Genomic DNA, 13,688 nt, shown 5'->3' with positions numbered 1-13,688 from the left:
GTTTATACTTTATTGAAGGAACATTTAAATAAATTTTACATATTCACCAAAATTGACACATTTTGTTTCACGTACAATATTTCTGTTCAGTGTGAGGGAGCGGAATCATCAATGGCAAAATTAGTAAATATAGACACATTTATTGAAGAATTCTGATGGCATAAACTTGGCAAAACCAGTCAAGCTTTAGTACATGCTGAATGCAATAAAAAATAAATAATCCAATTATAGTACGCAAATTGGCAATCAAAATGCCTGTCAACATTCCAGAAAGTATATACAAATTTGTTTGTTTAATTCAAATCATGTAATAGCGTGAGCCAATATGAACAATGAAATATAAATTGCATGAAAAAGTTGTCCTTTCAAATGAAAATATTGAATCATTTCCTTATTTCAGCGAAGGCAAGACAAATCTTAAATTAAGATCTAAAATCAAAACTATATTTTCAAGGGAGGGGGCAAAAACGTGCTTAGCTGTCAAGCAGAAAGAACCAACAATTTTTCAAATATAATTTGTTAAACAATACACTTGAGGTCATCAAAAAGTTTTGACTTCATCCTTGAACCAATTGAGGACACTGTTTTTGTTCTTTGCTATCCACTTCATGTTGGCGATGGTTCTCTCGATGGACTGATCCACTGCCAGGGTCCCTGAGCCAAATCCAACCTCTGAGTTATCTTCTTTGAACTGCTTCAGCTGCAATAGCAAATCAAGAGTACATTATTATTAGAATCGCGAGTAATACTTATGAAGCTTTGTTGAGCAGAATAACATCATTTAAATTGTTTGCCACAAAAACAGACAATAAGCGAATATGTGCTTGACACTAACAGAACTCCTCATTATTCTTACAACATCTCTTGTGCTGAAACAAATACTGGGTTGTTTTACGAGGTTTAGGAGTGGGACAAAAACATCTTTGTGGCTCTATGTGTATGTTACAGTCAGAAATGATGCAGCTGGTAAAATATCTGTTCCAAACTATTAGATTATGTAGAAAAACAAACCTGTTGGAGCTCAAAAGAACTGGAAAACCGTTTGGTGACTCCATTGATGAGGTTGGAAAAGGAAAATGATCCACCTCCATACCTGTAAGTGCAGAAAGACAACAAAATATTATTATGTTTCTAAACCCTTACACACAGTATCAATCAAACACTAATCGTAACATGAAGGGAAATTGGTGTGGAAAGGAATATGTTTAGTATTTTTTAAGGAGGGGAAAAAAATACAGGCTTAAGAATAAAGTAATACTTTTTCAATAAAAAGGATCTGCAAGTGATTGTGTAATTTTTTTTTCCAGTCTAACCCTAACCCTCGAGACAAAAACAGACGGTCTGAGTCTTAAAGCAGAAATGTTAACTAAAAAATAAATAAATAAAATATTGTAAATGTCGTCTTGCTTTGTACTGCCCCCCCCCCCTATTAATTTTTAAAACTCCATAAGGGACTTTCAGTCTTCATTTTTGCAGATGGTAATTCAATACTCTGAATAGATCCTACAAACGTCTTAGATCAGCCATTAAAAGCCAGCAATAACACTTGTACACACACAAAAAAAATCATAAAGTACAGTATAACGTATTATAAAATAAAGATATTGATATAGATACTCCGTTTTGAAAAAGCCCTTGAATATAATACTGTTGTGCTGAAAATACAAATGTCAACAACACCTTGAATCACGGGCTCAAAAGTTCATTTTGTATTTTCAGCATGTTGTGTTTAAAGCACTGGATTGATTGTTAACTTGAACATGCTGCACTTGGCCCGAGATGAGCAGTCAGCACAGCAGAATTTGAATTGCACTTTTCACAATGATCGAGCTGTAAAAGCTGACATTCACTTTTGATGTCACATGAGCGGGACCGTTTCATTGCTTTTCGTCAAATGCCATGTAAATAAGTTACCTGACATCCAATATAACTGTAGTAGCTACAATGATGGAAAGCTTTTACTCTGGGCTGTAAAGTTTAATTTAGCACTTTGAAACAGTCATGCTGTGCACTTTAATGGTTAGGCTACACGTGACAGACTTAAAACATTACTTTATACTCACTGTGTGAAAATGTATGACCAATGAGCCCTGATGAAGTCCCACGCCAGAGACTGACCAATCACATTGTTGGCAATGTAGACAATGGTGGAGGTGGCGTCCTGCTTTCGGATCAAGCTGGAATTCAGCGTGTACTCCAGGTACCTGAAGAGACCCGTCCCATTGATTGCCATTCAGTAAAAGTATGCTATGATGATGTAATGGTGATGTGGCAGAACATACCGATTAAGCAGCCAAGGCTGTTTTGTGCAAGCCAGAGCAGCACGGAGTTTTTCCGCTTCAGTTGCGATGGTAGCGTTTTGAAATTCAGACCAAGCAAAGTCCCACTCTTTAGCGCCCCCTGCTGCAATGGCATTGCAGTATACAGTCGAACGGAGGTTGGGGTCTATTCTGGAGGCAGATGGCGTTTCCGAAAATCAGAAACGGCAATAGAAGTACAAAATGGACACATCTTACTCATTCACTTACGGGTTTATTTTGTCATCCATCCATTGCTTGAACCACTTCGTGGCCTGCTTTTGGCATTCCTGATGGCCTGTCCTGCAAGCCACACTGATGGCATTCACCTGATTGTACCTGCATGTACATTCAATGTTATGGACGACAAGGGATAAAGAATATATTTCTACTGTACAGTATATCAGTCATTATATTTGAAAACAGAAGTCTTGATGAATATACAGCAATAGCTTTGTGAAATTTTAAATAATAAAGGTGCCATGATTACTTCAAACCTAATTTGTCTACTGTAATACAGGTGGCCGTTTATATCAGGGGCAAATCAAATGTTTCCTTCAGTCTTTACTCACTGGTCCATGTGTCCATCCGGTACTTTTGTCCAATTTTGAGTCATTTCTTTATAATAGTTAAACAGTGGGATGACCTGCTTCTTTAAATAATCCTGAAACAAACAAGAATAAGCTTGTATGATATGAGGAAATACAATTTACATGTGCATATAGTACACAGATACACATTAAATACGATGCATGCTATAAGTGTGGTAACATCTGGTTTTGAATGTAGCATGCTGACAAAATGTCTGCTCGATTGGGAAGTTTTCAAAACAAAAACAAAAAATGTAATGTGTCTCTATGAGAAGCTTTTGTGGGAATATTTGCCAATTTGCGAAGGAGAACATTACTGAATGCATATCAATCATATGTCACTGGTGTTAGATATGGATGTAACGATAACGGCAATATTGTGATATCAGGATATTAAAACTGCCACAATATTTTCGTCGTCATGTCACAATATTAAAAGCAACACGTCTGTTTAAAAAAAAAAAAAAAAATCAGGTTGATTTCCATTTGTGCAGTTCTAGCACTCTCTAGTGGCTAGTTTTTTAGCGCAGTTTAATTTTCATTAGGGATGTTTTGGCCAATCTATGTTTAAAATCTATACTAATCGTCAGATGATCGTCGTAATATGCTTGTGAACCCCCACCTGCATTGGACCGTAAACCTCGCTCCGATCAAACATGAGGTAGAAGAAGTCCAGGTTGTTCAGGGCCGACTCCCAGGGCATGTATTCCCTCTCCTTATCCAGATACTTGGTCGTTTTAAGAGCCAGCACTGTGGGGATGAGCTCTGCCCTTTTGGGGTTTAAAGCATTGGGAAGATGAGTACAACATTAGACCGTTTTTCATAAATGTATCTCAACTGCATAATATTTAATACATGATCAGATCTGTTGTGTTCATGACGAGGAGGTGGTTATTAAATTGGATTTTGTCGACTTTTCTTGTAAATCAGGGCTTGAGACTGTTACTAATATGCTTGCAAATGTGGCTAACTTTTCGATATTATTGGTAAAAATTTAAACTGTTCGCACTAGTTGGAGTGCATGTTTTGCATGTTTCTGCCGCTGCACTGTTTAAAACATGGCTGAAAGTCTCCTCATCAAGTAGTACAGATGGAAACAGTTCAAAGATGAAACGCTGATAGCTTAGATTACAGTAATTATACCATAGGATCGTTCAACTCATCAACACTAGGTGGCAGCGTTACTCTGCAGAGAACATTGAGACATATGAGAGGAGGGGAGTTCTAAGATCTGGTATGATTTGCTGATTAACTACTGTTGTACTCCTGATAGCGTGTTCAGTAAATAGTAGGGCTGGGTTTAAAAAAAAAAAAAAAAAAAAAAAAGAATAATCGATATTTAATTTATTTCCTTTTCGAGCTCGATATCTATTCCTAAAACATGAATCAATTATTTTAATATCTATTTTTCCCATAAATTCGAAAGAAAATGGAAATTTAATACATATATATATATATATATATATATATATATATATATATATATATATATATATATATATATATATATATATATATATATATATATATATCTTACTATATTTTTGAAATTTACTGTTCATATGAATTTAAAAGTACTATCTTACATTTATGAAAAAAAACTGACTTATTGCACTTTAAGACAATACAAAATCTTTTTGACTCATACTTACAATTATAGAATTATTAGAATTTCATCCTTGCTAATGTAAATGTTTGTGTAACACTGTAGTGATTATAACATACTTGTATGTTACTTTTTTTAATAAACTAAATCGTTTGACCTGTTACTGCCGCTGCAAAACTTACTTTGGAATTCAAAATTTGTGGAGTTTTTATCATGTTCTTGAGATTTAAGAAGAATTGATGTTCATGTAAGTAGTCAATATCGGATTGAACTGAAGTGAATCGAACCAGGAAAAAATTAAATAGACTCAAACTGAACTCTTGTGAATCAAAACTTAATCGATTGAGGAAATTAGAATTGATAGATACCAGCCTTTTTTTTTTTTTTTTGTTTCTTGTAGATGCTCTGGCCTTGGTATTTGTGTTCCAACACCACATGGTCTATTGCTCCTTTTGTTGTTTTATTTTATTTTATTTTATTTTATTTTATTTTATTTTATTTTATTTTATTTTATTTTATTTTATTTTACGAAATGAGAACAACAAAGCCTTTGGGGGTCTTCTTTTAAAATTGTATCAAATAATAGACCACTCTTTATTGCAGACAAAGTCTTGTTACAGAAAAAAATATTTTGCAAATAATAATAATAATAATAATAATAATAATAATAATAATAATAATAATAATAATAATAATAATAATAATAATAATAATGTATCAGCATTAAAAGTACGCCTATCAAGACCGCAATAGATCAGCAAATATGGTCATGGTGTACCTCCCCCCCAAAAAATTGTGCAACCAAATCCTATGCTGGTGCGACCAATTGAAAAAGTTGGTTGCACAAGTGCTACCAGTGCAAAAGTTGGTGTCAAGCCCTGCAAGTCATAAGCTGTGTAATGAAATTGTAAACACTGATTGCATTGTAATGATATTTGGTCAAATAGTTAGTTAGTTAGTTAGTTAGTTAGTTAGTTAGTTAGTTAGTTAGTTAGTTAGTTAGTTAGTTAGTTAGTTAGTTAGTTAGTTAGAGTGCATACCTAGCCAAGTTGAAGGCGTCATCCACTAACTGAGCTCTGTTGATCACCAGGATGGACTTGAGAAAACAAAAAAGTCTGGTCACTTGACTGAAACAAATCAAAAGGTGTCGAGAAAAGGGGTGATGATGTCACAAAATGCCTTACAGCATGGCTCTTGCTCAGAACCCCCAGCAGCTTGTCCCAGTTGCCTTGGTCATAGTTAACTCTGTAGTAACCCACCACATTGAGATTGGCCAGAAGCCAATCAGACTCGGATAACTTCATTGACTCGACTGTATCTGGAGAGGAAAAATGTAACATGGGTTAGTCACTGTTAATGCAGTATATTATGTGCCAAGGCTGGTAAAGGTACTGGTGGTGGGGATTAGACATACAGTTGATACTGACGGTGACAATAGAGTCACAGGCTACATCTAAACAATAAGAATGAAATTGTGCATTGAGTAAGATCATATTTAATATTTAGACTGACATTGTCAAAGAGGTGTTCATGACATGGCCTGGGAAGAACATTTGTTTGAAACTACTAATACATATTACCTGATTGTTTAGTTAACCATCGTTGATCTTGGGCGACGCCAGTCTTCATCCACCTGATAGGTACAATCCATTGATAACTGCAAAAGACAATTGATTACACATACACATTTGTTGGACCACTACCAAAATCATTTTTTGTATTTGTGTGTAGTTGTAGTAACTACACCAGTGGGTATAAGCTCTTAATTGTCTTGTATTTCTAAACTCTAGATATGTTTGTTATTCGTTCATAATTGAGTGTACAGTTTATCACTTGCAGAAAAAGAAAAAGAAAAAGAAAGATATGATATGCTTGTATTTGGATGAAGCTATTTAAAAGTATCTAAACCTGAATACAGTTCATACTTGTAAGGAGATGGAACGGTAACTTCAGAGTCCGGATCCAAGAGAAAATGTTTCTGGGTTATAAGTCCAGTTTCTGAATTGATTGTAACCACGGGAAAGCCCATCTGCAGCACCCATGTGTTCATGATGTCATCGACAGTTCCGGGAAGATTAACGGAGGCGCTATTGTCAACAGCCTGCAGAGACAAAATTGTTCTTTGTTCAACTGACGTGAACCCAAAACACACAGTCATTAACAGACAGCAGAAAGTGTGCCACTATTAGATAGATAGATAGATAGATAGATAGATAGATAGATAGATAGATAGATAGATAGATAGATAGATAGATAGATAGATAGATAGATAGATAGATAGATAGATAGATAGATAGATAGATAGATAGATAGATAGATAGATAGATAGATAGATAGACAGACAGACAGACAGACAGACAGACACTTGCCATTTGAAGATGATTCCACAAGTCTGTATAAACCGCATTTCCAAATGCAAATTCATCCAGGTATGTCTAAAGTATATGGAGGAAACAAAGGTAAAAGTGAATAAATAGCATAATAATAATAATAATAATAATAATAATAATAATAATAATAATAATAATAATAATAATAATAGTTTTTGAATCCATTTTAAAATGCACTAAACAACTTCAACTTCAATTTAAGTTGCAACATCATTTATAAACATGTCGGTTGCTGGCAGTATATGCTGCGATTTGGATATGATCCAATTAGTCAACTATCGCGACTACTATCGGTGACTAGTTGACTAGGAAAATAATCGTTTGTGGCAGCCCTCGTTTTAATATACAACATTTTCCAAGGGCATGAGTACACAAATTGTCAAAGCTAAAATTCTTTCAAGTATCACATGAGTATTTTTCACATGGTAATATTGGTGCAAACAACCCTTACCCAGAGGCCCATTGTGAAGACTTCTTCAGTCAGGAAATCTGACAACATCCTCAGGACAGAAGCTCCCTAAAGATGAAGAGGAAATTTGATGATTACCTCATAAAAAAACATTTGTTTCAGTTGGAGAGCTGTTAAAAGTTCATGTACGTGTGAAAGGCCGTGTACCTTGCTGTATGAAATGGCATCAAACAGCTCACTGATTTGTGCTGGTTTCTGGATATCTTCTTCTTTCGAGGACAAAGGGTGAGAGGAGGCCAACGCGTCAATGGCAAACACCCTGTGCATATCACTCAGCACAATAAGATCTTTCTGTTGAAAGAAATATTTGAAACAGCAGGTGCTTGATTAAAATCATTGTCATGTAACATGAGAGTGATTTTGAGTTGGAAAGCGATGCTCACCACATTCCATTGAGGTTCAGCTTCATGTGCTCCAAGGTACTCAACATATGACGCAAAACCTTCATTGAGCCACAAGTCATTCCACCACCTCAAGGTGACCAGATTCCCAAACCACTACAAGCACAAAAATGCAATACTACTACTGGAAAACTGTTTACATGACACTTAACATGTAATAAAAGAAACTGAACTTTTTGAAGGAAAAGACTCCAAGTTACAAGACATTGAGCACTCATTGACAACAAATTATTTCCATTAAAGTAGTCAACTTAAAATAAAAAAGCTCTGCCTGAATTGGAATTGCCTTTGAACTTGGCTTTGGATATATGATGAACCTTCATCTATCAACTCATATTTGCTACCAAACTGGTTATGTTTTAGGCTTACTAGAAAAAAAAAAAAAAAAAAAAGGTGTCATGCATTGTTAAGCACCATGTATGTAAACTAACCATATGAGCCAGTTCATGGCTGATGATGGAGGCAATCCTCTCCTTGTTGCCGTTGGAGGAGAAGGCATCGTCATAGAGGAGCGCTGTCTCTCTGTAGGTGATTAGACCCCAGTTCTCCATGGCTCCAGCATTGAAGTCTGGCAGGGCTATCTGATCTGTATTCAAGAAGAGTAAAAAAACTGTTTGTTTGCAGACAGCCTTTGAATGTTCCTGTTAAATGTGATTTATGGCCAGTTTGGATCCAGTTCCCGATCGCGCCATGAAATACAAACACAAAGAGATAAAATAGTGCCTCTGATGGACTGATAAAAGCCTGGCATCCTTCAACAATGGATGATGAATGAGCCCACAGTGCTGACGAAAAAGTTTATCGAAAGTAAAATCTGATGTAAAGAACTTTTGTAAATATAACTGTTCATGTTGGGGAATTCACAAAAATGCAGCCGAGATATTTTACAATTTATGGATCCATTTTCATTGTTTTTAAGCTAAATCTGATTACCAATTTTGTTCCTCCCTTACCTCTGCCTAAATACAAAACACAAACATAATGAAATCATTTGCCCAAGAAGAAAATTGGTTTGACTCTATAAAGTAGAAGCTGTGTATTTGACTTACCGGACTTGGGCAGAGGATATGTGGAATTGTAATATTTCTCAAAAAACTTCAGGATTGGTCCAGTTTTGCTAAGGGCATATTCTCCTTGGCCAGCCTCAATGGCTGACTTGCGGGCAAAGATCCGAATCTAAACAGACAAAACACAGCACAGAAGCTAATGAATAAATGAAACACATCTCATGAAGTGAAATCTATCAGATTTATTCAAACAAAGCAGAGTTACATCTGTTTTCTTTAATTGCTAACACTCAAAGCTTGATGATATATTTGTCTCGGACTCGCTGTCATGCTAGCAGCTAGCCCTGCTAAGTCTACCGCCGCAGGTAGCCAGGCCTGTGCTAGCCGCGAGATTGTAATACAAGAAGAACATTCTGCTTTAAGATTAATTCTGAGCCGGACTGTTAGTTTTTGTCTTTGAATGTCATATTTGTATTCTAAAATGACAAGCCTCAGGACTGACCATAGACTATTTTTCATGTTAACATTGTTTAATGTATTTGTTCACTTGTAAAATTCTGACTGTTTTAAGCACACAAAACTGTTACTTTTGTAAACGTATTTGCATGTCAAAACTTTCAGCATTGAAATGGATTATTTCTATTTCTGGTATTTCTCATGGGGTAAACTTTTACCAAATGGACAATTTCGAGCATCCAGGCATTTCTGATATTTCCACAATGCAACAGCAACGCAAATGGCAAATGGCTTTTGCCTGTAATTAGCATAGCATGCAAACCAGGCAGATTAGTCAAATAGTATTTAGTCACATTTTGAAATTAAAATAGTCCTCACAAATCAAATTACAATGACCCAAAGTCCAATGCTTTTCAATGAGTGGAGAGCTCCCTTTCACCGAGTAAGACTGGCATTTTGATTTGTGACGTAGCCTACTGTATGCAATGCAAACATTCATTTAGAAAATTGGGTTGATAGTCAACAATAAACACATACGATTGTTGGTATTGCTGAATTGAATACATTACCGTGACATCACCAATCTTGTTGGAGATATGACGAAAGTCGCTGACAATAAATGCCAAAAGATAGGTTGACATTTCCTCAGTTGGTTCAAAAACTGTCTGCTGTAGAATCTGATTACCAATGACGACTTCGCTTATTTCTGCAGAAAAGAATATGATGGATTGTAGCAAATAGCACAAAAATAATAAATAAATACATAAATAAAGGTAACAGTAATCTAATCAAGGATCAGCGCCTTGTGTTTGAACCTTTTTGTTCGCCATTGGAAAGTGCCACAGTCCCACGGTCGTGCATCAGTGTGATGTGGAAAACTGCTTTCATAGCCGGCTCATCAAAACAAGGGAAGGCCTTCCTGGCATCTGTTGGCTGCATCTGAGTTGTTGCAACAACCCTGAACAATAAAACACATTTTAAACTTGTCATTTCACAGCATCACTATAGTACTCTGGAAGAACTACTGCACTCTTCCAACTGCTGGGTTAAAAGTAATGCCAACTGGGTAAAATAGCTAAACCATCGTTTGGTCCAAAAACAGCGAATTGGGTTGAGGATTTGATTAAGCATGTTGAGTCAACATTTTGGTCCAAAAAGGGGTAAAAAGTTCAAAATTGTTCATAATGATGAGTTACGCTACCAAGAAGTGCATTACTAGGTTAAAAATAATACTAATTTTATTGCCAACATTTTCTTAGAAGAAGAACTTAGTCCAGTCCAGGGTCACCGCAGTGAGTCACTCATGTTTGGCAGATGCCCATTCCTGACACAACCTACCCATTTTTTTGTCAGGCCTGAGATTGCCATTTGGAATAAAGGGTCTTGCCTACAGATCCAACTGGTTGTTACCATGACCAGGATTTCAGTTCGTATCACCATGTCCAAAATCAATCGTGTTAACCAATGAACTTCCCAGTCGCCACCAACATTTTCTAATAATGTTACATCAAAACTAGACTAAGTGCAATATCTGGAGAAATTGTGTGGGAATGCTGAATGCTAATAGCTGAATGCTAAGATTTGAATGCATGAGGAATGCTTATGAAGTAAATTGAGAGATAAATAATGAAATTGTAGCCTCTTCAATGTCTGCCCCATTGAAAATGAATGGGGAAAAAATTTTAAATTGTGCAAATACTGTAAGTAATGTGGAATCAGACGACATATATACCCCGGGAGGCGTGAATTTTTTAAGCTAGTTGAAATTTGAACAATGTAAATTGGAAGTATTATGTGGGAGTTGTTACGCGGCAAAAAAAGTGTAGAGAATAAAAATCACAATTAACATATGTGGGAATGCTGAAGCATTCCCACAATTACTTCAAATTCAGAACACAAAATTCCAAAATGGCGACCATCTTCAGCTCTTCAGTCTGCCCAAATCCAGTATTCAACCCAATTTGCTAGGTAAATATAATTAACCCAACTTTGGGTTATACTACTACAAATCCATAAAATACACAGTGAGTTGGTTAGCATTTTTTAAAGTGTATACTAAACAAGTCTACTTGAGAGGAAGGATATTTCCATCTATCGATTTGTTGTAGCATTTACCCTGTTCGGGGTTACTGCAGGGGCCTTGAGTCTATCGCAGCTGATTTCAAGAAAAAGACGGACTACACCCTCAACTGATGAGTCAATCACTGCATGACTGCGATGAGCGCATTAGGAGGGAATTGATCTTATGTTAGTTGCACACAAGTTTGCTATATGAATCACTACACTCCCCTATGAGGTCTGTGAATAATAATAACTTAAAAAAAAATGTTTGTTTGTTTGTTTGTTTGTTTTGTTTTGTTTTTCGCAAAACTTTTTGTCACATTTCACAAGATCAAACATGTCAAGGAGGGCAATAAAATGTCATATAGATAAGAAAACAGAAGCAGATTGTTATCTTACACACGTGAATGCTTAACAAAGGTACTGATTTTTTTTTTCTCTCACTATATTTTACTAACAAAAACAGAAACAATTACACATACTTTTTCACGCCATCTTCCATGTATTCACTTCTATAGAAGCCTCCAAGGTCATCAGCCAGCTCTCCAGTGAACATTGTGTGAAGCCTGTACCGATGGTCCTTCATCAGTTTGCTGTCCAGCGTTAAGACCAGGTACTGAGTTTCGTTCTGGAGCCAGGAGGATACTATTGAGGGAGCTTTGGTTCCACTATCCACCGCGACGAGCTCTGCCATTTGCTCATCCTCGTATTTGGTGTAGATCAGCTTATTGGAGTGGATGAGAATCAGATTTGTCTCCTCAACACACAGAAACTCTACACTGGAATTACCTAGAATGACATTTAGTATGAAATGATGGAAAGAAGGTGAATAAATTACATTAACACATTTGCTCCCAGTAACGTATAAATACGTTTTTGTTTGTTGTTGTTTTTTTAATGTTTTAAGTGTCCCAAAGACGTATTTAAACGTGTTTTTTTGTTTTGTTTTTAGGGGGGGAGGGGGGGGGGTTATGCTAGATCATAGAGAAGGCTTTGATGCAGACCCTCAACCACAAATAACAGTTGCAGAAATGGTAGTTATTACACAAACGGCCAGCAGGTGGCAGCAGAGTAAAGGAGATCAACCAGGGCCATGTTGACAAAAGCTCAATTACTCACAATTTTAAATAGATTTGTGAAAATTGATGAAACTTGGCTATATTCTAATGCTAATTGCTGCAAAACGTTTTGGTCGCATTTCTAAATGATGCTTCGAGAAAATGCAAAAAATGTGAATCAACTCTAAATTTGGAAACTTGGATACGTTTATAGTACTGAGATGGAAAAATTATGGACACTATGGTCAAATTAATAACAAATATAAATCAAAATTAGAATTTTATTCTAAAGAAATATTCCCTACCAGATAAAAGATATATCAATTTACCAAATAAAAATTGCTACATCTAACATTGTGCTTCTCTGTGGCAAAATTTAATCAACAGTTTTTGGGTGATCAAGTTTCAACTACAGTGTAATCCAAAAATAAGACCTGCTCCGCAGGAGTAGTCATAAATAAAGATTTTACCTGTAAAAATATAGAGACTTGTCTCTGGATCAGGAGTTAGCCGAGGCCACAGTGAGATGTGATAGCGTTCTGGTACCAGGCTCTTGGGCAGTCGATATTTGTCCCAAGGATTGTTGGATGGGGCAGTCGTCGTGGCGGGGGGCTTGGTTGTATCGGTAGTTGCTCCATTTGTTGGGGACACTTGATTATCATTTTTAGCCTTTTCTTGGGAATAAACAACACTCAAAGCTATTATAGTGGCCACAGCCCCAGCTCCAAGGATGATGCAAACTACGCCAACACCTTTACTAATGAAGAACCCTTTCCCCATTTCTCTGCCTGAAGCTGAACCCCAGTCGGAAGCAGTGCACGCAATAGAGAAAAGGTCAACTTTTATATGTAGCCCTGCACAGCTTTTTCTCCTCCCTTTTTACTGTATCAGGTGATGAGTTAACAGTGACATTTAACTCAACCCACCAGGCACCTAAGGAGGAGTTCATTTACTATAACAATTCGTAACAACTTGCAATGCTTGTTTCTCATTACAAATTGTCAAATTTAAGTACAGTAATACTAAATGTTGTTTTTTTTAAATTAGATAGTATTGAAAATCCCCATAAAAAAGTCACTATGATATATATTCTTATGTATTTTTTGTACATCATATAAAATCCAAAATGCCATAAAATACACTGTAAAAACAAACATTCATATTACTCAGAAGTATTGTGTTGAACTAACTGACTTTTTGAGCATCATAAAACATTTTGTGACAAAAGTTCTCAATAATATGATGACTAGATTGTGCAAATTTGTAAAGATTAGGCATTTTGATGTTTGACTACATCATGTTATTCAACCGTGACATTGTAGCCATTCATTGTCTTTACTCTGTGTCCCCACT

The 13,688-nt window shown here is 36.0% G+C and overlaps 1 protein-coding gene across 1 annotated transcript; it reads right to left on the bottom strand.

Moving 5' to 3' along the window:
• Window positions 1-163: 163 nt before the first annotated feature.
• On the bottom strand, window positions 164-13,455 carry anpepb.1 (alanyl (membrane) aminopeptidase b, tandem duplicate 1). The gene is made up of 21 exons (XM_077518052.1): window positions 12,806-13,455; window positions 11,760-12,066; window positions 10,032-10,174; window positions 9,786-9,922; window positions 8,803-8,929; window positions 8,185-8,339; window positions 7,736-7,849; window positions 7,500-7,643; window positions 7,335-7,400; window positions 6,863-6,928; window positions 6,419-6,594; window positions 6,074-6,150; window positions 5,678-5,811; window positions 5,534-5,589; window positions 3,510-3,657; window positions 2,870-2,961; window positions 2,529-2,636; window positions 2,283-2,450; window positions 2,064-2,204; window positions 1,012-1,093; window positions 164-700 (listed from the first exon to the last, which is right to left on the bottom strand). The coding sequence occupies exons 1-21, from the start codon at window positions 13,113-13,115 to the stop codon at window positions 542-544; spliced, it is 2,910 nt and encodes a 969-aa protein (XP_077374178.1). The 5' UTR covers window positions 13,116-13,455; the 3' UTR covers window positions 164-541.
• Between the last annotated feature and the right edge of the window lie 233 nt (window positions 13,456-13,688).

Source organism: Festucalex cinctus, chromosome 3 (assembly GCF_051991245.1).
Source record: "Festucalex cinctus isolate MCC-2025b chromosome 3, RoL_Fcin_1.0, whole genome shotgun sequence".
In the NCBI taxonomy this organism is placed as follows: domain Eukaryota; kingdom Metazoa; phylum Chordata; class Actinopteri; order Syngnathiformes; family Syngnathidae; genus Festucalex; species Festucalex cinctus.
The sequence above is the reverse complement of the archived record's forward strand: the minus strand, read 5'-3'. Positions and strand labels throughout refer to the sequence as shown.

What these genes read in the sequence shown, in the direction of transcription:
- anpepb.1 (XM_077518052.1), bottom strand. Translation starts at nt 13,115, where the DNA reads ATGGGGAAAGGGTTCTTCATTAGTAAAGGTGTTGGCGTAGTTTGCATC. An exon ending in ATGGAAGATGGCGTGAAAAA is followed by an intron (nt 10,175 to 11,759) that starts GTATGTGTAATT and finishes TTTATTGTTCAG; the next exon opens with GGTTGTTGCAACAACTCAGA. An exon ending in TGTGGAATCATCTTCAAATG is followed by an intron (nt 6,595 to 6,862) that starts GCAAGTGTCTGT and finishes TTGTCTCTGCAG; the next exon opens with GCTGTTGACAATAGCGCCTC.